The sequence below is a fragment of the Oryza sativa genome, chromosome 9 (assembly GCF_034140825.1).
Source record: "Oryza sativa Japonica Group chromosome 9, ASM3414082v1".
NCBI classification, from domain to species: Eukaryota; Viridiplantae; Streptophyta; class Magnoliopsida; order Poales; family Poaceae; genus Oryza; species Oryza sativa.
This window is the reverse complement of record NC_089043.1, coordinates 23,596,743-23,623,969: the sequence shown is the minus strand read 5'-3', so window position 1 is coordinate 23,623,969 and position 27,227 is coordinate 23,596,743. Positions and strand designations below refer to the sequence as shown.

Below are 27,227 nucleotides of genomic sequence, written 5' to 3'. Positions count from 1 at the left end.
GGCTGAGATACGGTCATATTAGGTTGTGTTTGGCAGCTGAGTTTCTTAATTTATCTCTCTCGTTTTTCCATACACACCTTTTAATTAGTTAATTGATATGTTTTTTAAAAGGTTTATATACGAAAGCTGTTAAAAAAACGTATTTTCATTAAAAAAATACGCTAATAAGTCGTTCTTTTTGTTGTGCGCAGGAGATTAGATCCCAACTAAAAGAACGAACGCAGCCAAAGTATATACGGAACCCCGGCGTACGATACGATCATACGGGCATGCGGCCATACCCAATTCGTCTCCTCCGCCCGCTCCTGGCGCGCGCGAGAACGCCCGCGGGCTCTCGCGGATTTCCCCCCAAAAATTGCAGCGCCGAAAATCCCCGGAAATCTGCTACGCGCACCCCACCCCCACTAACCCCCTCTCCCCCTCCCATAACTTCGCGCGGCCGCCGCTTCCCTTTCCCCCTCCCCTTCCCCCGCTTCGAATCCCCCCCTCCCCCACTCGCGCGCCGCCGCCTCGTCGGAACCCTAGGCCCACCCGATCGGTGGCGCGGCGATGGCGATGGCGGCGCGGCGGGTTCAGCTCGCCGACCGGTGGCGCGGGATCCAGGAGGCCGAGGAGGCCGATGACGACGGCGGCGGCGGCGAGCCGTCCGCGGCCAGGCAGCGCCGCCTCAACCAGGCCAAGGAGGAATGGTACGGCCACGCCACGCATCGCTCTCCGCTACACATCACTTCGCGGCGATGGGGGGCGTAACGTACTCTACGCGGATTAGCGCGGGTTTAGTTAGTGTTTGGTGTGTGGGTTTAGGACTTTCCGCTGATCGGAGCGAGACGACGAGTAACGCCTGTGCTGACGGGGAATCGCCGAATCGGGCAGGGTAGCTGCATGTTAGCACGCTTGTTTTGTTTGCGTGGTTGTTTGATTAGATAATGCGAATGTAGGTTGCTATGGGCCGATAGACTCTCACCTTCGTTTCAGACAACAGAGTGGATTGATATATTGGGTGGAAACCTCTGCAGGGCTCATTATCATTTTGAGCGTGAGCACTGTTATGCACTTATGCTATTGGTAGTTTTGTCACTCCGTCTTGTTAGGGGTATGTGCTATCGATATGCAGAACTGAGCAATCATTTGATTACAATGTAGACTTATTGGGATGTCAACAGCATTTCTTGGAGTAATGTTGATTAGAAATGTACATAGCTGTGTGAAGTCCGACTTATCATGGACCAAATATATATCACTACTCCCTTATGGTCATCCCATTTGCCACTATTTCTTACACTAGCGAAGTACCCATGTGTTGCAAGGACGTTGAATATGTTCTTTTTTCTTCTCTCTTTCCATAGCCTGGGAATGAATAATCTACATGCTTCACTGTTCAATGGAACCCACATGTCAGTTTATAGTGGGAGTTGGTGGTGGCAGATTCACCAATTTCAAGTCCCCACATGTCGGTGGGTGGTGGTAGATTCACCGCTCACCACCACCATTAGAGTTTTTTTTTTTTTAAAGAGTGTAGATTACTGGCTTGTTGCTGTACGCCTCCAACGCTGTATTGTACTTTGTAGTCATTTGGTTGAAGTAACTTTTAGTTAACAATGATGTGAGTTTTCAAATGTAAGGCATATAGAAAGTCACAGAGTATTATTTTGCTTGAAGTTTTTACACCACATGAAATGTGATATAATGTATATGTTTGTGTCTAAAAGACATTTAGTTTATTTGGAATTTAGCTGTGTTGGAACATCAAAATTTATGTAAATGGACAGTTGCTCTTCTTGCAACATGCCTTGTTTCTAGAGTCAAGAGTCAAAGACATGCCCTAAAATTTCGCTTGACAGTCCTAATGAGATTTGATGTTTGTGTAACCACCTGCAGGTTTTCACATTGTTTTAATTTTCTGGGAAGTTTGCCAAAAGAAGAGCATATTTGGTGTGGATATGCTGATATTATGGGACCATTTCTGGAGACCTTCCTTGGTTACTTTGATGACCAAGAGGAAAACTCACCTCCTAGGACAATATGGAAACGGATTTCTGAAGAGCTGAATGTTTGCGCACAATGTGTTTGCGAACACCACCAGGCACAGAAGGATTTTGATTCTGAATATCGGTCTGGCGTTGACGCCCTCCTGAAAGTGTTACGGCTTCTCGATGAAGAGAGGGTTACAGAACATCTTAGGCAGATGAATGCAAAAGCACAATTAAAGGAGTACAAACCTTCATGCCATGATGCAGAAGTTAGCATAATGTTTGAAGTATGTATCGTTTATGTGATACTTTTTAGTTTTCCACATATACCTCAAATAAAGATACTAAATTCCTTCTAAAACATTTTAATTTCTTCCTTTTCTGTTTATGTTCCTTTTGCATGCATATATATTTATAACAGCACACTACGGCTACCAACGTTGTACAAAATCTCTCGGCACTAGTATTTATTTGACCCTTTTCACCGTAATTGCTTTTGTAGACATGTAGTGGCTTACAGAATTGCTCTTAGAGTGAACTGAATAGAGTGCTCTTTTTATCTATCAATATAATATAATGGCATTTGTCCAGTTGAGTTAGTTGGGCTTATTTTGATTAGCAGGATGTTGGTATCCATTGAATCATGTGCATTCCTGTTCTCTGAATTCTCAGAATCACTTTGCTAATACTGAGAATACAAGCAGCACATAATTAGTCTGCCCCTGTGTTTCTGATCAGTAATGGTGCAGCTTATTTTCTTTCTTTCTTTTTCCTTTGATACTTTCTGTTATCAAGCAATTTCAATATCTTAACGAGTCACATTTGTTATATATACCATCACCTAGGAACCAGAACCCTAAGTTTCATGCAGCCATGATAAACCATTGCTCTTCTATATTTGCAGGTTTTGATGTATCCCATTTTGTTAGATGACCTGTCACTGGCTAATCAGTTCCAGACATTCATTGAAAGAATTGATGAAATATTTGAAGTGAGCCTTTCTACTAATCAGCAATACCCTGTAAGTCACTTCTTTCCTTGAAGATAAACTTAGTTTTTTAAATAATCAAGTAATCCAGGATACTATTTTTTATTAAACCAGGATACTCTATTTACTTCTCACCGATTGGTTTTTGGGCTGTTGCTCAAAATAGTATATATTAAGTTTCTTTCCTCCTCATCTATCAAGTTCACCTGTCTCACAGTATCTCCGAACTTACAATTGTAGGGTGTTTATGCATTACTTTTCTTCAAAAGTTGTAAAGCTCGAGCAATTGGGCTTCGCTTAGCCCGGTCTATGGGGAAATTGAGGTAATGTGCTTGCCACTTTCCTGTTCATTTTGAATCAATAAAGTTACCAATTAGATCCATACACGGAAATGCATCTACATAGTGTACCATGTAGGAATAGTTAGGCAATGTCATAGAACTGTGCCTGAAGGTGGAAGCTTCCAACCATGTGTTTGATGATGCTGTTTGACTTTGTCATAGTCTGATATTTGTTAATAGCATATTACATTTACAGCTTTTAAACCTATACACCGAACATTTAATTTGCTACCATATTTAAGCAGGATCCCATTTCCCTTGTTTTCCCCAGATCATTACAATGTTTGAACAAAAATACTTGCCAATCTGACTACTGATGTTTTCCGTGGCCAAAATTTGCATTAAACCATGCATGCCCTATATGGTCATGAAAACATGCCAAAATTATCAAAATGCCAATCTTTTCTTCTTTTTCTGCTTTAACTCCTACATAGTGTTTGTGCAACAGCAAAATTAAGCTTTGGAAAGCCAGTCACCTTGTTTCATAGACACGTAACTCTTTAGCTCTTGGCAAAATAAGTAAGATAAGAGATAGAATTGCTAATAGGGGTGGGCGTTCGGTTTTTCCGGTTTTATCGGTTCGGTTTGTTCGGTTTAGTAGAAGATCGGTTTCACATAATTGCTAGCTGAAATTCCTCCTAGAAAAATTAAAACCGAACCTTTTTAAACCGAATTAATTCGGTGCGGTTCTTTCGGGTTAGGTTTATACCGAACTTGATTTTGACCACTCCATCAGTTCATCACGCTGCCAACAATAATCAGGAATCAACAACATATAAAAAAAGAAGTTCCATCATCCATCTTAGGGGAAATTAAGAGTATTAGTATATACCATTGGCCATAGAACCAGAACAACAGCAAGATGGCAGCAAGATGTCAGAGAATCGAAAAGCCAGGAGTCCAAGATTAGCACCTGCTGGCCTATGAAGGAGGAATTGATCGATATCTGACTGCCACCGCTATGGTTGGCTGAGCCGTCTGGCCAGTCGTCTGCGAGGGCCGAGGAGCCAAGGACGAGCTCGTTGGGCGGTGCTAGGGTTGGATAAAGTTGCGCTATCTCTTGGGCTGGATGGAAGGGGATGAGTTGGGCCTTGTATAGTTGTATTACCTTGGGCTGTCCCTTCCTCGGTTTTCTCGGTGGACCGATTTATTCTTTTGAAGAAACCGACGCGATGACCGAACACCGAGCTACGTTAAAATAAAAACCGATGGAAAAACCGTAGACCGCAAAACCCGCCACTTTGGTGCGGTTCGGCTCGGTGTCCGGTTTTCGGTAATTTCTTGCCCACCCCTAATTACTAACTACAGGCCTAGAGCCTTATTTAAGATATCTTAGCAAGATCCAAAACAGTGATTACATGCAAAAACGTTGCAATTAAGGACATTTGTTTGAAAGATTGTGGTTATTTTTTCTTAGAAAGATATGATGGTTTTAGGAAACAGAAACGGAAGTCTGAAACTGTGGGTATAATACATAATGCCGTGAAAAAGCTTCAGGATGGAAACCACGATTATATCCAACTTGTACCATTAATGGACTTGCTTCTGGCTTTGACTTAGATAGTGGTTGGCAACTATTAATTTTATGGACCAAAAACTGTTTCACGCCACAAGGTGGTGTTATGTGTAATACCTTAGCTGATTACTCATAAGATTTTCAGATTTTGCACCCTTTTAATCTACAAGAAGAATCAAATGCTTTGTTCTCATATTGGATAATATAATGCCTCTTTCCATATTTAACACTGGAAAGTTCTCCCTGCCATTCCTTTTACATTTGATTCAATCTTCAATGTTCCATTAGTATCACTTATATTTTTTTTGTTTAGTAAGAATATTAAGTATGTTGAAATCTGTAGTAGGATCTGACCTCTATAATTCAACTCAATGTACAAGTTGTGTTCGATCAAGTGCTCTAATATCATGCCAGGAGGCATGTTGAGATTGGTTTAGCCTTGTATGGCTTTAACACATTTGGTCTGATTTGTCTGCTTTAATTTCTTATAACTGTATTAACATTAACAGTAATATGCAGGAAAGCAGTTGACTTGGACCCTTTGCAACCCTTACTGCAAAAATATATTAATTTTTTGGAAGCCGAAGTTCTTCCATCTACTTCAGAATCTCCAAGGCCTAGGGTGCAGCTCAAAAGAGCCGATATATGGCTTGGATTTAAATCACTGTATGTAAGTTTAACACATGTATTACATATGACTTACCATGTTGCTTCTTCCAATTTTTTACCTGTCAATGTATTGACTTTGTTTTTGCAGCCTTGGATTTCTTGATGCACCTGCTTTCGAAGATGGAATCTTGGAGAGATACCCTATATTCCTGAATATTGTACTTAACCATGTCAGTGATGATAGATCTGATTTATCATGTGCTGTTAGTTGCCTGAAAGCATCATTTGAAATGCTTGGTAAGTGTAACTACTATGAGTTTTTGCTGTCCTATGAGGCTATGATGAACTTTTCCTGTTGCAAACTTACACATTTTCTTGTTTTAGGTTGCAAACTTTGGTTGAGAACAACCCTATCACCTAATGTCATGCGGAACACATTGTTGGGCCATTGTTTTCATACTAGAGATGAGAAAAGCCACAAAGAAATTTTTGACCTTTTCCTCCCATTTCTCCAGGCATGTTTGTTGTTCCTTTGAATCCAATGATATTCGCATATACTGATCATTAGTGCATTATGATGTGCTCAATCTTGTATGCAGTCACTTGAAGCACTGCAAGACGGTGATCATGAAAAGCAAAGGAGGAACATACTGTATTTTCTTCTTTATCAAGTAACTCGGAGTAGTAACTTCAGTTCTCTGATGAGAAAAACCGCTACTAAGGTTAGCTTCTTTTGTTGCTAACTGGATATTCACTTTAGTTATTTGACTTCCCATGTAAATGCTTACTAAAAATAACTTGATTGTATTCCCTTATTTTTACTATTAAGTACAGCATATTTGGGACTTTTAACCATTTGTAATATCGCACATTGTTTGATATCATACTTCAAATCTTAAAGATGCTAGCTGTATAAAACAGTACAAGACCTATACCCACTTCATTAGTTGATTACATATATTAGTCATCGACTTTGCTACAGTTGGTGATGAGGTGGGTGAGTAGAAGTATTCATGGAAAGCCATTAGAGCCTTCTAGGTTTTGTGGTCTGTTATTCCTTCAGTGCTGAAAGGATTATTCCACATAAGTTAAATATTGCTGTCAGTACTACTGTTGTACTTGTGGTCATCTTTGTTGTTGATTTTTTCACTCACCATGATTGGTGTGCTTGCTGCTCTCCATCGCAATCACTGGTAACAGTTGTCGTTGGCAGCTCCATGGGTTACAACAGCAGAGGACACGCAAGGGGGAGGGAGGGAAGGAGAGATTGCATTTCCCTCTGTAATTGCTGCTGCATGCTGATTTTTTTCCTGCTGTAGTTGCTGATTCATGCTGTTTATATGCTTACATGGTGTCGATTAAGATGGCTTCTAAATCGCCTAGATGCCCAGGCAGTGTTGCAGTGCCTCCCTGCGCTCATGATTATCTAAGTACTACATTTGTATTGCAAGGAGAAAATGCAACAAATCATTTTGAGTAGTTTTGTAGTGCGACATGGTAGTTGACAGTTATAATTGTTTCTCCTAAGTTGATGCTGTGCTTTAAGCCTGTGGTTTGAACTTTCAACCTTTTGGTAGGTTACATTGAAAATATCATGTAAGTCCACAGTGTTAGAATGCATTCTATCACTGTTTCTAGGAATATTATAAAAACTACAGATTTCCTTTCACATTAATATTTTCATACTTATTTATAACTAACTAAATATGAAATTCTGACCAAGCTATGTACAACAAAAGAAAATAGCCTTTTTCTACATACTTTATACTGTACCAATCATCAACCTCCCCGCAGTCTTGGTTTACTGGAATATTTATTATGCACACTTGCCATTTAATGCCCTGATGTTTTTCCGTGTTTCCTTCCAGATTGCTCTTCTTATTGTACAAAGAGGGTACACAATGAACCCTCCTTGCCCAGCATCTGAATGTGTCCATATGTGGTAAGGACCAAACATACTTCTCTTCACAACGTGGCAAATATCCTACTCGTTGGATGACAATAAACAAGTTTTACTATACAAGTTTTACTATGGTGGCTGAACCGCTGAAGTCAAAACTGCTTCTATATTTTATTAAAACTTATCATGTATGAAAACCATTGTTGGAAGTTGGCCCACTTCTAGATATCATTGTCCACATATTCGATATCTTGTATTCTTGTTTCTAGCTAACCTCCGTTTTTATTTGCTGCTGGATTTCCCTATTTAATTTCTATTATGAGGTTACATTTATTTCTCTACTGTTGCATATCATCCCCTGACCTGGATTCTGTACAGGGGACCATCTTTGATTGGCTCATTAAAGGACAAATCATTACATAATTCTTTGCGTCAACCTGCACTCGATCTCATCAATATCCTCATAATTTCTGATGCTTCTGCTTTGATCTCTTTTAAAATGAAGTATGAGTCTTTCACAAAGGGCGATGTAATCAATTCTGTCATATTTGTTGATGATGACGATGAATTGCCTGTCTTCTGTGATGCTGAAGAGATGGATTACGGCTGTTGGAATGATTTCAATGTTCTGTACAAGTTGACATGTCGGGAATGCAAGGATTGGAGATGTGTCCCTTTGTTATGGTACCTCATAATGGTTCAGTTGGAACCTTCTGAACTGCCCATGGCCTTTTCAAAAGCAGTGTTTTGGGCTCTATCTCATATTTCTGTGTTGGAGCCTGGAGTATCTACAGAGTCTTCAGTGCCTGTGAATGATTGGTTGTCATCACATGCTGGAGAAGTATTGCCAACATTTTCATGGCAAGTCCCAAATGGTGCAGATGATGGTGGAGTTGGGAAGGAGTGTATCAATACTCTCAAGGTGTCACAATCTTGTACCCTGCTATTAAAAATATTTAAAAGGTTGACTCTATTTTACCAGTTCCTATTCATCTTAAAATCTTTCCATGCCATATCTCGTACTTATTGTAATCCATAAATCCTGAATTTCTCCAGTATATTGCACTTGAATTCTTTCTAGATTTGCCATTCATGTCATCATGCAAATTGAGCAACGTGGGCTTCTAAAGCAATGGGCTTGGGAATCAATGATGGCGGAAAGCTTGATTTTGACACTAGTTGATCATAATGATGTAAGGGTATTGCTCTTGTCTTCCATTCTACCCCTTGCGCATCTGAGCACTTAGTATTTCTTCTTCTTGCTATACCCACTGTAGAATCTGCGGCAAGTTGGGCGAGCTGTCTTGGAGCTTGCGTCACAAGGACGGGGTTTGACATCTGGGCTTCAATTTCTGTGCTCGAGTGCATCTTCCCTGACTGCCACATTTTTGGGTCTAAGATATGCAGTTCAATCGGTAAGATTTTGATTTTTTTACATTTATTTTTATTGATGTTGGGAATTTCCTGGTTGCTGGCTGGTGGGTACAGGTTTCTGGCGCTGGCAGGAGGAACCCCACCAGGAATAATAGTTAAAAGTTTTAGGCTCAAATTTGAATAAGAAACAATTGCCTGATGAGACTGTCCAGTTATCAACTACAAACCAATGAATACCATGAAAGATCAGAGCACAGAGATTTGCAAACAGATTTCACATTGCAGTTCATTTGATGATTCATCTTTGCTAGTTTCTAATGGTTCATTCAATAATAGTTCCGCAATAGATGTCATATTAGTGTCTCATATTGTTTGCTTTGGCACCAATTTTTTTAGCATGTTTTTTTTAGACAGAAGGCCAACGGCCCAGCTTATATTGAAAGCTAGAGGTTTTACATCGCTGGGGGTTACCCAGTTCAACAGCTACACAAAAACAGGGGGGGTAGTGATCCTTACATCAGCTTTATAGCTGAGAAAAAAGATTGCACGCAGGCCAAAACACAAAAAAACAAAGCCCTAAGAACCGTGATAACATGTCATCCCACAATCAATCTTAGCAACTGCACGGCAGCCATCATCTTCTCTTCCAACTGCTCCAACTGGTTCCTTGGCGCCTTCCTTAGTCTACGCCACTGTCTCAAAAAGAAAATCACTCGAAAGATCAGCGTGAGAGGCGTAGAAGGGATCTTCTTATTGAAAATCATGTCATTCCTGGTTAGCCAAAGTGCCCAGGCTGACGCCCCCAACAACATTAGTAACAGGTTATTAGATTTATGTCCTGGTAAGCCAACAAACTCTTCAAAAAACTGTTGAAAAGAAGAGGGAGGGGCTCCCAATCTAGTGCATCTCTTAGAATACACCACAGGAAAGTGGCCAAAGGGCAAGTGAAAACAATGTGATCAGCATCCTCTGAGCTGTGGCACAGGGTGCAGCTGTCCTCTCCCCCCCATTTTTTCTTAGTTAATTGCGAAGTGGACTGAATTCTATCTCTGATGGCCAGCCAAAGAAAGTGCTTAACTTTCAGATGTAAAGTAGCCTGCCAGATGTCTCCACACACGTGATCGTCGCCTATGTCTTGCATTTCCAAATATTAGTCACAAATCTTTCTGAAAATTGCAAATTGGCAACTAACTTGTTGCAGACCTCCTTGTTATGGCTGTCAAAACTCAAAACAAGAAACAGTTTCCAACGCTCACGTCCAAATTGTCTGGGTTGAGCAAAGTATTTCTAGTCACAACTGTTATAATACATATTGTGCATTATGGAACTTAATGCCTCCAAAATCCATTTGCTAAACATGCACCCAAGTAATTTGCTAAGCGTGATTTGCAGGCAAAACTTGGCGATCATTTCCTAATGGTTGAACTAATTGTTGTTATATCAAGTATATGTTCCACAAATTGAAGAAGTGGGTGGACATGGACTGCAGACTTTGTATTCTAAAATAAAAAGATTCAGACTTAAACTTTAAATAGACTGCCGTGTAAGCATTCCAAATCTAGCCCAGGAAATCCAGTTTGTTCTGGTTATCACTATGCCAGGAAACTGATCCTTTGCATGAATAACACAGAAACATTTATTTGATATTCAAAGCTTCATTTATTTACCTGGGTTTCTGAAGGAAAATAGCATTGCTCATTTTAAGGAGTGAGGATTATCAATCTCTTTGGTTCCAATATAAGCATGGTTCTCTGAGAGGGTCTAAAAAAATATTATTTCAATCTCTGTAGCTGTTCAGTCCAAACATTTTTTCCTTTAAACTGGAATTTTTTTTGAGAATTTTCTTTAAACTGGAAATAATCATGTTCTACCTTATTTGAAATGTTCAGGTGGAAACAAAATCAGTTTTGGCAGATTTTCCTAGTCTTCATCACTTGTTTTTTGTCATATGCAAACTATTAAAGGATGTTGTTGTTCAACAACCTTCAGTTGCACTGCAAGCAAAACCTTTTGAAGGGGGTTTCCTGCGCCAGTCCTTTTCAAATGTATCAGTCAACCTACCACAACATTCAGTTGACATTATTTCTTGGGAGAAGTTCAGCACCTTGCTTTCAGGAGCTCTCTGGCCTTTTATTTTCACATGCCTGCGAAAGGGAGATGATCTAATCAATACCAAACAGTGTCAGGTACATCTCTATTGCTTTGACTTACTGTATTATTGCTGTGCACATCTTCATTTCTTTGTTTCATCATGATCTCAATTTTATTTCAGATATCATGTGTTCGATTGCTTGAGTTGGTTCCCCTTGTGTATGAAAGGGTTTCTTCATATTCTTCTGCCAAGTCATGTGGCGTGCCAACAATGGTTCTGGACCCTACTGATATTACGTGGCTTTTTCACTTGATTAATTGGGGCAAATCATCACTCCTTGTAATCATTAGACATTGGAAGCAGTGCATGCTATCTCTAATTAAAATATTAAAAGGTTCACTTGGTGGTACTGTTCAACACTACATTGAAGATCTTGGTAGTATCATTTCACATGGTTAGACCTCTAATATTTTCAGTTCTGTATGTTGTTTAGATGTTTCAAGAAATGTTTGGTAGCAACTTATATACCATTCTTTCAGATGCAGTCAATATCGATGAACTCAGCGAGAAAATTTCAGATCTCAAACTTGCATTGTCCAAGGAGGCTTCTGCAAAATCGGAAAGGAGAGTGGTAGCTGGTGTATCAATGTTCACAGAACCAATTGCTGGTATTCCTTCTCCAGCTACTCAGACGGCTCAGGAGAGAAATACTGGCAGGGACAATGTTGAAACCATGAAGTCTTCTCGATCGACATGTACTGAACATATAATTCTTCTGTCAGATAGTGAAGAAAATTCATTGACAGCTGATGTGTCTGGTGAGGATGTTTTGTCATCAGTTAAAGATAGTGATGGATCTGGTACTTCAGATATGCAGAAAGAAGTCGAGCATTCTGAACCAAGGATGCCTACTGAAGATAGACACGTGTCACTAAAACAACAGATTTGCAGCCCGGCCAGTGATATTGTAGCATCTTCTAAACCTGTATCAAAAGATAGAAGTATAATTGCTGCCAAAGAAGGATTGGGTAGAGCAAAAATTCCAACTGTTCCAGTGAATACAAATGATACTTCCCTTTTACCAAAGAAGATTAAACCACCCGCTAGCACCATTTCTCAGCCATCGCGTTCTAATTTGTCATCTGGTGCTGAAAAATTTAAATCAATCTTCAGAGATTTATCTGATGACGAAGATGATCCTTTAGAACATGCACTTGATAGCTGCCGAAAGCCACAAATTCGTTTAACAAAGTCATGCTTATTGGTTCCTAAAAGACAAGTAGTCCAGCTTCCTTTGTCTGCTGAAAAGAGACATACTTCTGGAAGACCAGATGCTAGTTCTCGAAGACTGAAACCTCCTAAACTGGACAGCTGGTTTAAGAACATCTTGGAAATGGATTATTTTGCTGTTGTTGGTCTACCTTCTTCTGAGATAATAAAGAAACTTGCTTTGAAAGAAATTCCGGTATGCTTTGATTCACAAGCTCAATATGTTGAGATTTTCCAGCCACTTGTTCTAGAAGAGTTCAAAGCTCAGTTGCAGAATGCTTATGTAGAAACCCCTGCTGAAGACATGAATTGCGGCTCCATATCTATCCTCTCAGTTGAAAGGGTTGATGAGTTTCTTGTTGTACGTGGCCGCCCAGATAAAAACGACTGTCTGAAATCCAAAAACTGTATGGAGAATGATTTAATATTGCTCAGCAAGGATCCACTGAATAGCTCTGGACAGCAAGTTCATGTGCTTGGAAAGGTATTTTTGTTGCCCATGAATATTTGTTGCCCCAACAAAGTATTTTTGCTATTGCGTAACACATTTACTATATTTTCAGGTGGACCGGCGTGAGAGTGATAAAACCAAGGCGTTAATTCTTGTAATAAAGTTCTTTCTCTCTAATGAGAATGCACGTCTAAATAAAGTGAAACGTCTTCTCGTTGAAAGAAGTAAGTGGTTCCTGAATAGGATTATGAGCATGACTCCTCAAGTTCGAGAATTCAGTGCGCTTTCATCATTGAATGATATACCAGTGCTTCCAGTAATCTTAAATCCTGTTTCTTGTAAGTCAATCCACCATGGATCTGGAAAAGTGCATCTTGATAAACTTTCACACCCTATGCGAAAAGTTTTGAAGTCATCATACAATGACAGCCAGCTTGAAGCTGTTAGTATTGCTATCAGATCAACAAGCTTGAAAGCAAAATTCGATCTCTCTCTTATTCAGGGCCCTCCAGGTTTGTCCTTTAGTTACGTTTACCAGCAATTTGTCACAATTCCAGGCATAAACAAAGGAAACTTTACACTTGTGTTTTCTGCAGGTACTGGTAAAACCAGGACTATTGTTGCAATTGTGAGTGCCTTGCTTTCTTTACATGCAGCCAACTCCTCACAAAGAAATGAATCCTTCGCTAGTGCTGAATTTAACAAGCCAAGACCAAGGCTAAGCCAATCTGTTGCAGTAACTAGAGCTTGGCAGGATGCAGCCCTTGCAAAACAACTTATAAACGATTCTCAGAGAGAAGTCCCAACAGATCGGCTTTCAAAAGGAAGGGTTTTAGTATGCGCGCAGTCAAATGCTGCAGTTGATGAACTTGTGTCAAGACTTAGCGAAGGATTGTATGACACTGATGGAAAGCTGTACAAGCCTTATATAGTACGGGTTGGCAATGCGAAGACAGTTCATTCTAATTCAGTTCCTTTCTTTATTGACACACTTGTTGAGCAAAGATTGGCAGATGAGTTAAAGAAGAATAATGATAGCAAAAGTTTATCTGATACTGAATCCTCTAGCTCACTTAGGGCTAATTTGGAAAAGATTGTAGACAGAATTAGATACTATGAGTTGAGGCGAAAATTATTGGAGGCTGATAAAACAGAAAATGACTCACTTGTTCCCAGTGATTACGAGACAGATGAAGTTTCTGATGATGCAATTGGTGCAAAGCTCAACTTTCTGTATGCACAGAAAAGGAAAGTTTCTGCCGAACTTGCCACTGCTCATGCACGTGAAAAGAAAATAGCTGATGAAAACAGATTTCTTAAGCACAAAGTGCGAAAGTCAATTCTTGGAGAAGCAGAAATTGTTGTGACAACACTCAGTGGGTGTGGAGGTGACATTTATAGTGTTTGCTCGGAAACCGCTTCAGCTAATAAATTTGTGAATTTTTCTGAGCATGCTTTGTTTGACGTTGTTGTCATTGATGAAGCTGCACAGGTATTATCGCAATACTAACTTTTTTCTTCTAAATGATGATCGCACTATGTTTTATTGAATTAAAACTAAGTTTGTTTGGGCTTATTCTGTAGGCTCTTGAGCCTGCAACTTTGATTCCACTTCAGCTACTCAAGTCGAAAGGAACTAAATGTATAATGGTAATTTCTGTTACTTCTTTTCCTACACCTTCATGCAATTGTATGGCACTTGCTTTTGCTTACTGATGTCTTGCTTGAAGGTTGGAGATCCAAAGCAGCTACCTGCTACGGTGATGTCTGGATTGGCTAGTAAATTTCTTTATGAGTGTAGTATGTTTGAACGCCTACAACGAGCTGGTTATCCAGTGATTATGCTCACCAAACAGGTTATTTTCCGTGATATGCTCCGTGATTTCTATAGTATAGATTTTTTATCTGTAAATTTTGCAGTGTGGAAGTAAAGATTAGTGAAGTAAACAGGAAATTTTGCAGGTTATTTTTGATTTGGTAAAATACTATATCGTAGCTCAGTGATGCTTGGTTACTTGTGTCAGATTGCATGGTCCCATGCCCTTGTTAGACTGGTTCCTGAGATTTAGTTCTATGCGCTAATTTTGTGCATGGACTCATTCCTATATATGAGCAAACCTTAGCATACCATTTTTACAAAACAGACTCAGTTGTTAACATGATTAAAAGGAACCAACATGATTTTGTTTTTTTTCGTATGTTAAAAATATATCCATACTTCATAGTTCATACAGAGTTCCAATGTCTTTTAGTATGCAGCTACGTACATCTGTATGTGAGAAGAGCAGTCAGTGTAAACCATCTGCTGATTTATGCCAATTATTATTTTTGACTGCAGTACCGAATGCATCCTGAAATCAGCAGATTCCCATCGTTGCATTTCTATGAAAATAAATTGCTGGATGGTGCTCAGGCTGCTGACAAGTCAGCTCCATTCCATGGTCATGACTGTCTTGGTCCATACATGTTCTTTGACGTAGCTGACGGCCGTGAGCAGTGTGGGAAAAATGCTGCTACACAATCGCTCTGTAATCAATTCGAAGCAGAAGCTGCACTTGAAATACTGGGATTTTTAAAGAACAGGTAACAATATTTTCTTCTTCAACTACATGCTTAAGGATTTTCATTCTGTAGCTAAGTGAGACTTTATACTTGCTTCATGAACAGATATCCATCAGAGTTCTCCTGTAGGAAAATAGGGATCATAACTCCATATAGGAGTCAACTCTCTTTACTGCGTTCAAGGTTCAATTCCTTTTTTGGGCCTGAAATTGTTGCAGAGATGGAAATAAATACCGTGGATGGATTTCAAGGTCGTGAAGTTGACATCTTGGTGTTGTCGACTGTTAGAGCCTCTAATTCATCAGACAGCAGACATCACACTGGTGAAGCGCGCAGCATTGGGTTTGTTGCAGACGTGAGACGTATGAATGTTGCCTTAACACGTGCCAGGTTTTCTCTATGGATAGTTGGAAATGCAAAGACATTGCAGACCAATTCACATTGGGCTTCTTTATTACAGAATGCTAAAGAACGGAATCTGTTCATCTCAGTTAATAGGCCATACCGTTCGTTGTTTGAGAAAGTTCGTTCACATTCAGAAGATATTCATGGTTCTAGGCATACCTACTATACAAGTCATTGTAAGAAGAAGGAAAGTGGAAAAAACAGTATGACCAACTCACAGAAAATTGATGCACGACCCCACAAAGAACATGCAAGACATACTGTCAGGACTGTGGAAACAGCAAATGAACGTTTACCAAATGACCAAGCAAAAAGAGCATCACGCTGGGATCGGAAGAGTCCAAAAGCTCATGAACCCTTCCATAGAAAATCTAGCAAGGAAAAGGAACCAGTAATTCAGGATACTGACCAGGACAATGCGGTGAGAAAGGAAAAGGAAGGAGAAGGGCTGACTATCCATAATGATAATAGCCTGGAGCTTGCTAATGTTATAAGGCAGAGGGAACTGAATAAACCTGTCAAACCGAATATTCATACAGATGCTGGTAAGACCTTATGTAACCAAGATTCTCTTCAGAATTCTGAGGTTAGAAAGGATGTCAACAAAAAATATGATAATGGAAATGTGAAGGGCTCACAAAATCATGATACAAAAGCAACAGTCATGAAAATTGATGCTTCTCCACCAGCACAAGACATGCAGAAGTTAATACAAAAGGCTAAAGGAGCAAGGAAGTTCTCTGAAAAACCAAGATTTGGTAATTCGAGTCAAGTTGATTCCTCAGTTAAACATGAGGCAACTCTGGAATCAGCCAATAAGAATGGTGGTGCTTGTACACCAACAAACTCAGAAATGAAGAAAATGGCCGGTAAGGCCAAAAAGGCTAGGAGGTTCTCTGAGCACCCAAGATCTGGGAACTCAAATAAAGTGGACCATTCACTTCCGTCTTTTGATGAAGAAAGTAGCCAAATGCCAGAACTAAAAGAAAACAACTTAACTGCAACTCGTCAAAATCATCTGACTGCATCTAGGAAGCGACAACGGGAGGATATTGAGTCATTACTTTCATCAGCTCTTGTATCATCAAAGAAGCCTTCTTCAAAGTGTCCTTCCAAGAAACAAAAATGAGATCCTGCAGCAAAGGTAAGTTTTTCATGCTACCTTCAATTTGCTGTATTATAACAAAGTTAATCTGTTCTGAAGTTAGTGTTTGCTCTTTTTTTTAACCTGATACAGAGGGGGAATCCTTCCATTTGGAAGTCAGTATTGTTGACTTTAGAAGTTTATATTCTTTTATGCAAACGTTTCTTGCACTCTATATACAAAATTCCATACCTGTGGTTGCAGTACATTTAAGGACTATAAAATAGAATTGGAAGAAATCACCGAAGCTTAGCTAGTAGTGGTAGTAGCCTGTCTGTTATGAGCTACTTCCTCCGTTTCATATTATAATACTTTCTAGCATTATCCACATTCACATATATGTTAATAAAATCTAGACATATATGTGTGTCTAGATTCATTAATGAATGTGGGCAATGCTAGAAAGTCTTATAACCTGAAACGGAGGGAGTAATAGTTAGTACCAATCATGTTCCTGGTCTATTTGGATTTGCTATTATTTTCTTCTACATATATCCCCCTCTAAATACTCGTATGGAGGCTCTACTTACCCTATAACTGTTAATCAGCTATTCCTACTAATTTGACCAGCCCCCATACAGTTGGATATGCGTTTGTACTTTGGATCCACTAAGCTTTATATGCTCAGTTAGACATGTAAATCAGTGATCCTGGAACCTCAGCTTGTGATACAATTTCCACTTTTTTTGGAACGCATCTGCGTTCCACCTATTGGTGGTTCACTTAATTGCTGTGTGCTGGATATTTTGACATGCTATCGATTCAATTATCTGAAGCTAATACTCTTATCTTCAAACTCAGGTGGCAGCAGATCATTTATCCGCTCATGGACCCTTGTAGCTTTTTTGACATGCCGACGAGTTCATCTCATGAGTTCTGCGGTTGCTGTAATGTGATTTCTCCACCGACGCCATGGAGGCACTTGGATTTTGAGACTCATAAGCTAACATAGCAAGTGATTTTCAGAGAGCAGGAATTCTTCTGACATTGATAGATTGTTCTTCGGAGCTTTTCTCCCTGCCGACCACCGCCCAATCTGGATGTGAAAAACCAAACAAGACAACCCATTTAGACAACATAGAAGGTCATTTTTGGATGCTGCTTGTGTCTTTTGCCTAGTTCAGAGATGATGCTTGTAGATATGCAAGCCAATTTTGCGCTGTAAATTATCTGTACATAGTGCACATATAGCATGAACATGACGGAACCATACACATGCTTGTCCATGTCCAAAATGAAAAAAAAAGGACGTGGCTCATCTTCCGACCAGGGTGAAAGCTTGATGCAATGTAGCTCCTCTTGTTTGGACTCCAAATTCATCAGTACTTGTAGTACTTTACAAACTTTAAAATGATTGCGTTCCTTAACATGGTAAAGCAGTACAGAATAAGCACAGGATAATCAGTGTCAACATTTTCCCAGACAGGGTACGGCCTTCAGCTCAGTCCCAAAACGGCCCATGGGTCATCAGACCGTCAGCTCAGTCCCAAAGCGGCCCATGGGCCATCAGGTTAACTGCGTGGGACATGATCAGGCATGCAGTCAGCACATGAGACAGGTGCATTATCCAATATCTGGGAAGAAACTTGGTGCTTAAGTATATCACTGACGTAGGGACATCTCATTGTACGTACACCCTAAATATGAATGAAAATATGATCCAGACAGGGGCATCTGATTGTACATCCTAATTTTGAAAAATAGAGAATTCCTTGATAGACATAATAGGACGAGTAAAAAAGCTTGAGACTGTCATGCACTTTCCGTCTCTTTGTTTTTTCTCTACTACTTTACAATGTCATAAACTTATATAAGAGGGGAAAGACCAGTTCGGTTGTTTCGAAGGCCGTGTTTAGTTCACCTCTAATTACCCCCAACTTTTAATTTTCCATCACATCACATCACATCTAAAACTTTTCTACACACGTAAACTTCTAACTTTTTTTTTTAAAACTTCCAACTTTTTTTAGGATCTCACCATCTCACCATCTCACGCCGTATATTCTTCTGAGGTCTCAAAGTCGAAGCCCTTGAAGATCAGAGGGATACAATATTTTGCATATTTCTTCAAACCTTTCATTTCCCACCAGACTGAAGATAAATACATGAAGAAAATTGCCAGCCTGCGTCGCATGGTTAACAGGAACTGCGTAAGCAATTAGGCATGAAATAACTTCAACTGCATTTCGCGAACGCGCCATTACTTCAACTGCATGCTTGACATGTCCAACAACATCACAATAAGTCAATAAGAACACAACCTTCCTCCCTCCAAAAATGTAAGGCGCATAAGCTTTTTTTACGTGGTCTCTAACTTAAAATTTTGATTATTGATTTCTTTCATAATATATCACCAATATAAAAAGTAATTGCATTAGTGATATACAAACTTATTAGATGTGTGCAATTTAATATACGAACTTGTAAAAAGCTCATTTTGAGACACAAACCTATCTAATTCGTGTGAACTAGGACAAACATAGCTTATCAAGGTTAATATTACCAAGTTAATCTTGATTAGTAGTGAGTATGCATAAGACATGCTATACTTATACTTGGTCTCTACTTTCCTTCGTCATTTGAAATGCTGAATTTCATATTTTTCTATCCCATGTATCATAGTTCTGTTTTCATATCTTCCTCTGTAATCACAATGCCTATCTTTTTATTGAACAAATATATATCTAAATTGCAACCTATATATTTATATAGTATCCTAAGCAACACCTAAATAAGATTAGCGATTAATGTTATTTTGGCCCTAGTTCACACACACTAGATGAGTTCGTGCACCAAAACGGACTTTTACAATTCCGTGCACTAGATTGCACTCATCTCACAAGTTCGTGTATCGTCAATGCAATTTACTGTAACATAAAAACACTTTAAAATATGACGTGGTATGCATAGTTTAATTATTAGCCAAAAGTTAGAAAGGTTGATTTTCTTAAAATAAGGATGCATATGAGGCAAATGGATTATAGTTTAACTGACGAGAAAATATACTACAAAATGAGTTTTATCACGAACTTTAACTATAACGAAGATAGATATCATATGGTTGTCTGGTTGGTTTGGGATATATAATTTGTGCACATTTTTTTTATGTACCGCAATATACTGTATGTAGTAGGGGTCGTACACACGTGTGGTTACATTGGTGTGAGTGTTGCGTGTCATGCATGCATGCATTGTCTTACTCCCTCTCCCAATCCCAACAAAAATGAGTTATTCTTTTTCCTGACGGAAAAATGGAGTTGACTTATAAAGTTGTACTGACCTGATATAATCAAGGGGAATAATCTTTTTGTGGAAGTCCTTGATGAGCATAATGATAGTGATTACTGCAATTGGAGCACGCGCATGCCGTCAGAGATCTTAACAAAAAAAAAGTTAAAATACCAAATGACATGCATGTGTTCACTCCGTTCTACATTATAGTTTTAACGTACTCTTTACTCTTCTAAGATTCACTAATATTCATATATATTTAAACATACATACATGAAGCATATATACATATAAATACATATATAAATCTATGTATTATTAATGTATTAAAAAAATCATACATTTTATAATGTGAAAGAGAGATGTGGTAGTCCGCTAGGCTTGATTACAAAGCTACTCCCCCGTTTCATATTATAAGTTTGATTTTTTTACTTGTCAAACTTTGATTAAATTTATAGTATTAATAAAATATGAAGCGGAGCGAGTAAAAAAAAATCTAATATCGCCATTGTCCATTGAGGCATTGGATCATGTAGTACTTCGAAATCAATAGCGATCATGAACTCACCGAACTTAAGCCGGATGAGCAGGTCGGGGGAGAAGCCCCGTCGCCGGAGATCCGACGCCATGACGCTGAGCTTGTAGAACTCGTACGCCATCGCGGCGTCGAGGCACACGGCCGGCGCGGCGCGCCACAGCTGCCACAGCGCGAGGCACGCCATGGCCGCGCCGAACACTACACCAGATTCTCACATCTCTGACGGGATACCTGTGACGGGCAAACGAAATGGTCACTGATGACCGTCACCTTTGACGGGTCATACGGGATGCCGTCATCGGTGAGGCATCCGGCTGCGACCCGTCACAGGTAACTAGTCACCTATGACGGGTTGAAAATAGAACCCGTCACAGGTGAGGTTACCTCACCTCAAACGGGTTTAAGTCCTAACCCGTCACAGGTGACTAGTTACCTGTGATGGAAACATCATAAAAGTCTTACATAAATGCAGCGGAAAGAAAGAAAGACAACAGGAGCTAAGCCTTGACTTGAACGGCAGCGGGAACACCACTCCACAGGCATCCTCGACGGCACGGACAAAGCCTACTCCTCGGAGAAACCTTCATCTGACCCGAACTCGAACTCTGGGGTTGGGAAAAGTAGAGCAAGACTGAGTACTACCCACTGTACTCAGCAAGTCATACCGGAATAGGGGTATGATGCAGGGAATCATCAAAGAAGAGCTGAAGTGGTTCATTTGCGTAAAGCGAGCATTTATAAACAGAAATTGAAAGATTTAAACAGTTGTAATAATTAATTAACATCAACTATCCACTGTCCAACGCTAACCCATGTTGCGACAGGCCCAACCGTCCACCTGAACTATCCAAATTCAAAAGATTACACTAAGGTGAGACTAATCACGGTGAATCTGGTTGACCGCCCATAACCGCGGGCACGGCTATTCGAATAGTTTTACTCTGATCAGAGGTGTACAACTGTACCCACAAGACACAGCCCCACGACACGTTTCCGTGCGCCGACATGTCACCACGACATACCGGAAAGAGGCCGTGACAGGACCCTTCGCATAACCCCCTCTAACCAAGCACACCACACCTCAGGTTTCACCCCCACTCCTCGCAAGGCAGCGGGCAGTCCCCTCTCGTGCCTAGGTGAATCCGGAAGCCGCATAGGCCGTCGCAGGGCCCATCCAAACTCCATCACGCCCACCCTTGCCTGGATGCGTCGGCTAGAGGAAAGCTACGCTACAAGCCCAGCCGTTGCCCACGCTGGCTTGTGGTAAGTACGATAAGTTCTTCCAGGGCATCCCGCGAACCGGTCCTTAACTGCCATGGGTGCGACCAGCAAAACCATGCACCCACAGCCCACCATGTGATTCATTTTATTTAACCAACACCAGAGCGGTGGTACTAATCCAACATTATCATATAAACCTATAGTCTAGGTTTTAAATGAGATTTCCCCATAGTGTGCTAGTTGAACTAAGCATGGCTAAGCAATTCCTAGTCCAAAGTCTAATCATGTTATAACCCAAGCTAACAAGGAGCATGGTGTCCAAAAAGCATGGCTGTAACAAAAGGTAACCATCCCATAGTATAATTGCAAAACAAATGCGGTATTTGAAAGAAAACATTAGGACATTTGCAATATAGGATCAATATGATCAAGTGACAAGCATGACTTGCCTTGCTCTGCTGCTGGAGGAACCTCGGCGACTATTTCGAAGTACACCGGAGCGTCGGAAGAGCCGGAATCTAGCGACATACAAGGCAAACATTGCAAACAGGCTATAAGACTACTGAAACAGGGAACAAAACCATTTTTAATGGATTCTACACATTTTTCTTGATTTACTGAGACTTGATTGGGCTTAAACGGAGCTCGGATGGATTAGTTATGATTTTTAGAAGATTCACTGTGTTTATTACTATACAAGAAAAACCTTAAACTATTTATTGCGCAATATATTCCAGGGCTGACGTCAGCACGGAGGGGGTGCGGCGCCGACATGCGGGCCCCACTGGTCAGCGACTCAAGGGTGGCCGGTCTACCGTGGACCGGGACCACGCGAGTGATCCACCGCCGATCCACGGGATCGACGGCCCGGATCGGCCCGGGGCCGATCGGACGGTGCGGCGGCGGTCAGGCTAGGCTCAGCTCGGCACAAAGCCGGCCGACCGGTCACGGCGACGGCGCGCGCACGCGCACGCGCGTTGCCGACGACGGCAACCGACGGCGGAGACGGCGGCGCAAAGGCGGCGCCGAAGGGCGGTGATGCTAAAGCGACGACTAATGGGCGGCGGCGCTAAAGCGGCGGCTAGGAGGGAGAGGGAGGGGAAAAGAGGGGAGGGGGTGCCTCACCGAGGGTGGCCGGCGCGGAGGAAGACGATGGCGAACAGCGACGGCAAGCCACGGGAGGACGACGTCGGCGGGCGGACGAGCTTCGGGGTGCCCTAAGGAAGGAGAAGAGAGGGATTAGAGAGAGGGAGATGAGCCACGGAGACCGGAAGCCATGGCCGAAGGCGGCGGTAGAGGTGGTGCTCACCCGAGTGCGAGGGAACGAGGGCTCCGGTGACGAACCTCGACGGAGGAGGGGTGGACGGGGTGGATCTCGGCCACGCGAACCCGACGGCGGCGACGGCGCGGCCTGGCGGCGACCCTAACGGCGGCTAGCGGCGGCCGGAGTAGCGGAAAAGGCGGCGGCAAGGGGTTGCACGGCGCGGGAGCGATGGGAGGCTCGAGAGAGTACGGCGGAATGGGGAAAAAGTGAGAGGGAGCGACGGGGAAGCTTAAATAGGGAGAGAGAGGACCGGGCGTGGCCGGGAGAGGCGGGAATCGCCGGCCGACGTGGGGGAGTGGGGGAGGAGAGAGAGGCGGGATTCGAAAATCGAATCCCGGCCATCTCGGGCGCGGGCGCGAGCGGGAGAGAGAGGGGAGTGGGCGCGGGAAACGCGGCGCACGCGCGGGCGTGGTCGACGTGGCCCGAAGGAGGCGGAGACGTGGGCGCGGCGGCGGTTGCGAGCGCGGCGGCGCGAGCGAGAGCGGCGGGAGGTGGGGGAAGGACCCGACAGGTGGGCCCCGCCTGTCGGCGACCCCGGAGAGGAGGGCGGCGGGACGGCCTGGCTGGGCCTCGGCCTGCGGCCGGCCCAGCAAGGGGGAGGGGGACGGAAAGGGGAGAATGGGCCGGCGGCCCATTCGAAAAAAAGGAGGAAAAAGGGAGGGAAAAGAAAAAGAAAAAGGAAAAAGGACTTTCCCTGGAATTACAATATTGCTTGCTCAATTTTAATTGGTTAAAATTATTTCTAGAGCTCTGAAAATTCCACTAAAAATCCTGTTAATGAATTTCGACATGTAGAACTCAAGAAAAATTCCACATGTCAAATCCGATTATTATTTGCATTACCTTCTTAGGGTTTTCTTTTGATTTGCACCTGCATTTTCTTAGGATCATTTATAAATTAAATTTTAGGCTTGGGGGGAGAACTTCGGGGTGTGACAGCAGCCGGATGGCCCGTCAGAGGTGAGGTTACTCACCTCAAACGGCTTTAAGTCCTAGCCCGTTTGGGATGACTTCTGCCACTATATATATCTACTCTCCCAGCGGGGCCCACATGAGGAGATAAGGCCAGCCGGCTCCCACTTCTCCACTTCTCCTCTATCTCTTCCACTTCTCCTCTCTTTCTCTGTGCAGGGGCAGCAGTGGAGGCGTGGTGGCGCCGGGCCGGCAGGGGCGGCGGCGGTGGCGCCGGGCCGGCCGCCAGATCCGGCAAGGGCAGGAGGGGAGGCGCGGCGGCGCCGGGCTGGAGGAGGCGGCGGCGGCGGCCCGGCCGCCAGATCCAGCAGGGGCGGGAGGGGAGGCGTGGCGGCGGTGGCCTGGCCACCAGATCCGGCAGGGGCGGGAGGGGAGGCGCGGCGGCGCTGGCCCGGCCGCCAGATCCGGCAGGGTCGAGATGAGGCGCGGTGGCGGACGACGGATCTGGAGCCTAGCGCGGTGGCGGCCGACGGTGGGAGTGGAGGCGGCCGAGGCCCGACGGCGGTAGCGGTCTCCACCTCCGCCGCCTCTGCCGGCGATGCCTCCAGCCGCGCCTCCGCCTCCGCCCGCGCTAGCCGGCCGCCACCTATGCCTCCACCTCCGCCGACGCCTCCCCCCGCCTCCCGGCCGCCAACGCCACCGATGCCTCCCTCACCTCCACCACCGACCGCGCTAGCCGCCGGATCCGACCTCCACGAGGCCGGGGATGCGCAGATACCGCCTCCTCCATCCCCACCCACCGGACACCTCGGTGCGGTTTTTTTTAACTTAAATCATCATCATCATCTTCTTCTTCTTCTTCTTCTTCTTGTTGTTGTTGTTGTTGTTGTTGTTGTTGTTGTTGTTGTTGTTGTTGTTGTTGTTGTTGTTGTTGTTGTTGATTTGAGGTGTTTGGTTTGAGAATGTGGGCTCTAATGGTGGTTTCTTGTTTCTTGATTTTTGTTTGTTGGTGCAGCAGCAGTGGAGTGCCTCTTCGAGACCCTCCGCTGCCTCCCCGGTGGCTGCGAGCGCGGCGCCTCCACCTGCATCTCCTGTAGCTGGTTCATCATGGAGGACGACGAACTGTCAGCCAGTGTGCCCCTTTTGTGAATGATATGATATTGTTGTATGATAAATTCTTGCCATCCCCTTTGTGAATGATTGCTATATGAGATGGTGATGCGGTGATGGAGGATAATGAACTGTTGGTCAGTTTGAAGTTTTTGTGATGTGGTCAGTTTGAAGTTTTTGTGATGCTGTCAGTTTGATGATAGCAAGCACCACCATTGTAGGGTTTTTTCACACCTGTGACGGGTTGCAATCTATTTTTCTTTTTTTTTGCTGGATTGTAGACATCACTGACAGCTCACAAATTAATGGGCCGTTTGAGATAATAGTTACCTGTGACGGGTTCTATACGTGGCCCGTCATAGGGGCTGGTCACCACTGACGGCCTTTCACCCGTCAAAGGTGAAGAGAGTTATCACTGACCACTGATCTCTGACGAGGGGCCGAATCCGTCAGAGGTGATGGTTTAGACCCGTCACAGCTAGCATGGGCCGGCATAGTGGAACGGCATCCCGACGTGGAACTCCTCGACGTGGAGGGCGCTCTCCAGGCCACGCACGTCGCGGGCGAGCTCCCGGAGCGGGCGGACGGCGCCGGCGCCGGCGCCCCTCAGCGCGGCCGCCGCATCCCCGGACTCGTGCCGGAACCTCTCGCGCTGCGCGGCGGGGCTGAAGTCCGTGGCCTCGTACTCGAGGAGCTCCTCAAGGCTCGGGAACCACGTCGGCATCTCGCCCCTGAGCTCCGCGGTCTCCTCGTCGCTCATCCCCGCCCACGACGCCGACCTCTGATCCGCTCCCACGCCGGAGCAGCTGCGCTCCACGCGCGCGCGGGACGAACGCAGTAGGGGAGGATGAGGACGCGGCGGCGGCGGCGTGCGGGTGGCGAGGACACGGGCGCACGGCGGCGGCGGCGGTGGCGGCCGGCCGGAGGAGGAACGCGGCGTGCGGCGGCTGTCGCAAGAGATGTCACCGCCGCCGCCGCCATGATCGATCGATCAACGTGTGTGCGTGGTTGACCGATGGATCGGATTCGTTCTGACCGATGAATTCACCTGACACCGTATATATATATCAAGATGCAGCGTTCAGGATTCCATTATCTAACCGTGTATCAAATCGACCCCGAGCAGAAGTAACTTCATAATTATTAGAGTTGTTTGGCAACTACAACTTGATGAAACATCATATGGGGTCGTGGGTGTTCAAATCCTAATGCTTATACATATTGCGCAAGAAAACGGGTGGACGTCCACCCGAGATATTAGGATCCATCTCCTCTTCTTTGAAGTTGTGGGTGTTCAAATCCTAATGCTTATACATATTGCGCAAGAAAACGGGTGGACATCCACCCGAGAGATTAGGATCCATCTCCTCTTCTTTGGCTTTGTTCTCCAAACGCTGATAGGTTATCATCTAGCTTCCTAAAAACAGTCTGAATTTCTGCCAGGCCATTTTAAGGCGTCTTTCGGGCAACATAATGTATAATTGCATATAAGCAGTCGTATTCTTTTAGCCAAAAATATACAGTAATAAGGGGTGATACATCATGAAGGCAAATCAGCATCAGACATGAGAACTATGGATGTTCATATCCTATCCAACCTTACCTGTGAACCAACGCACCCTTAGTATATTTCACTGACACTCGATCCCTCTTGTCTACTCGCTATGCAACCCTCCTCTCGCTGGTGGTGTCCACAATACCATGGTGTTTTCAGCTTTTTTGAAGGCGTTGGCGAGTGGCAACATTGTTGGTTTGGTCACGTTTAGTGACACATAGCGGCAATCGGTGCAGTTCTAGCCCTTTGGTGTGTGGTGGTATGTTTTTTCACTTTTGATTTCGCTAAAAATTTTGGCCATTTTGGTAGACCCAAAATTTTGACGCTTTTTTGGACCATCTTTTTAAAAAAGAATTAACATACTTTAATTGAATTTGACTAAATGTTGACCAAACTCACAAAAAATGGAGAAAAACCGAAAATTTCAGACGAGATAATAACTTGGGGTGGGGGGGGGGGTTCCAAAGTTTCGAACTGAAAATGCAATCATTGACAGTGGTGTGTTTTTTTTTTCTGATTATAGTCTTTCAAAGTTATAGTCTTTTTTTTTTCCATATCAATATGAAACATCGTGCACTGTTTGATCTTGTTCGTTTTAAGAAAAAAAATATTTCACTGACATAGAGTTGCAACATCTCTTTTGACACCCTAAATCTAAGAACAATGATGTCAGGTAGGGGCATCTCATTGGAAATCCTATATTTGAAAAACAGAA

The 27,227-nt window shown here is 43.1% G+C and overlaps 1 protein-coding gene across 3 annotated transcripts; it reads left to right on the top strand.

The window, feature by feature from the left end:
* Positions 1–395: 395 nt before the first annotated feature.
* On the top strand, positions 396–17,936 carry LOC107278869 (uncharacterized ATP-dependent helicase C29A10.10c). Of its 3 annotated transcripts, none has more exons than XM_066304259.1 (22): positions 396–689; positions 1,879–2,257; positions 2,875–2,991; positions 3,199–3,281; positions 5,335–5,485; positions 5,573–5,721; positions 5,809–5,939; positions 6,024–6,146; positions 7,293–7,366; positions 7,703–8,287; positions 8,406–8,517; positions 8,602–8,739; positions 10,588–10,884; positions 10,971–11,244; positions 11,330–12,543; positions 12,623–13,022; positions 13,107–14,002; positions 14,095–14,160; positions 14,241–14,366; positions 14,849–15,093; positions 15,178–16,621; positions 17,423–17,936. In XM_066304259.1, exons 6-21 carry the CDS (start codon positions 5,715–5,717, stop codon positions 16,604–16,606), a joined length of 6,117 nt encoding a protein of 2,038 aa, XP_066160356.1. In that variant the 5' UTR covers positions 396–689; positions 1,879–2,257; positions 2,875–2,991; positions 3,199–3,281; positions 5,335–5,485; positions 5,573–5,714; the 3' UTR covers positions 16,607–16,621; positions 17,423–17,936. The 3 variants fall into 3 exon arrangements, with proteins under 3 accessions (XP_066160356.1, XP_066160354.1, XP_066160355.1); XM_066304257.1 differs by having other exon boundaries at positions 411–689; positions 5,335–5,481; positions 8,406–8,523; XM_066304258.1 differs by having other exon boundaries at positions 443–689; positions 5,335–5,481.
* The last annotated feature ends 9,291 nt before the right edge of the window (positions 17,937–27,227 follow it).

Bases quoted from the DNA above. Each gene is read 5' to 3' on its own strand.
- LOC107278869 (XM_066304257.1), top strand. From the start codon at position 550: ATGGCGATGGCGGCGCGGCGGGTTCAGCTCGCCGACCGGTGGCGCGGG. The intron at 8,740-10,587 runs GTAAGATTTTGA...TGAAATGTTCAG, and splicing joins TAAGATATGCAGTTCAATCG to GTGGAAACAAAATCAGTTTT. The intron at 10,885-10,970 runs GTACATCTCTAT...ATTTTATTTCAG, and splicing joins TCAATACCAAACAGTGTCAG to ATATCATGTGTTCGATTGCT.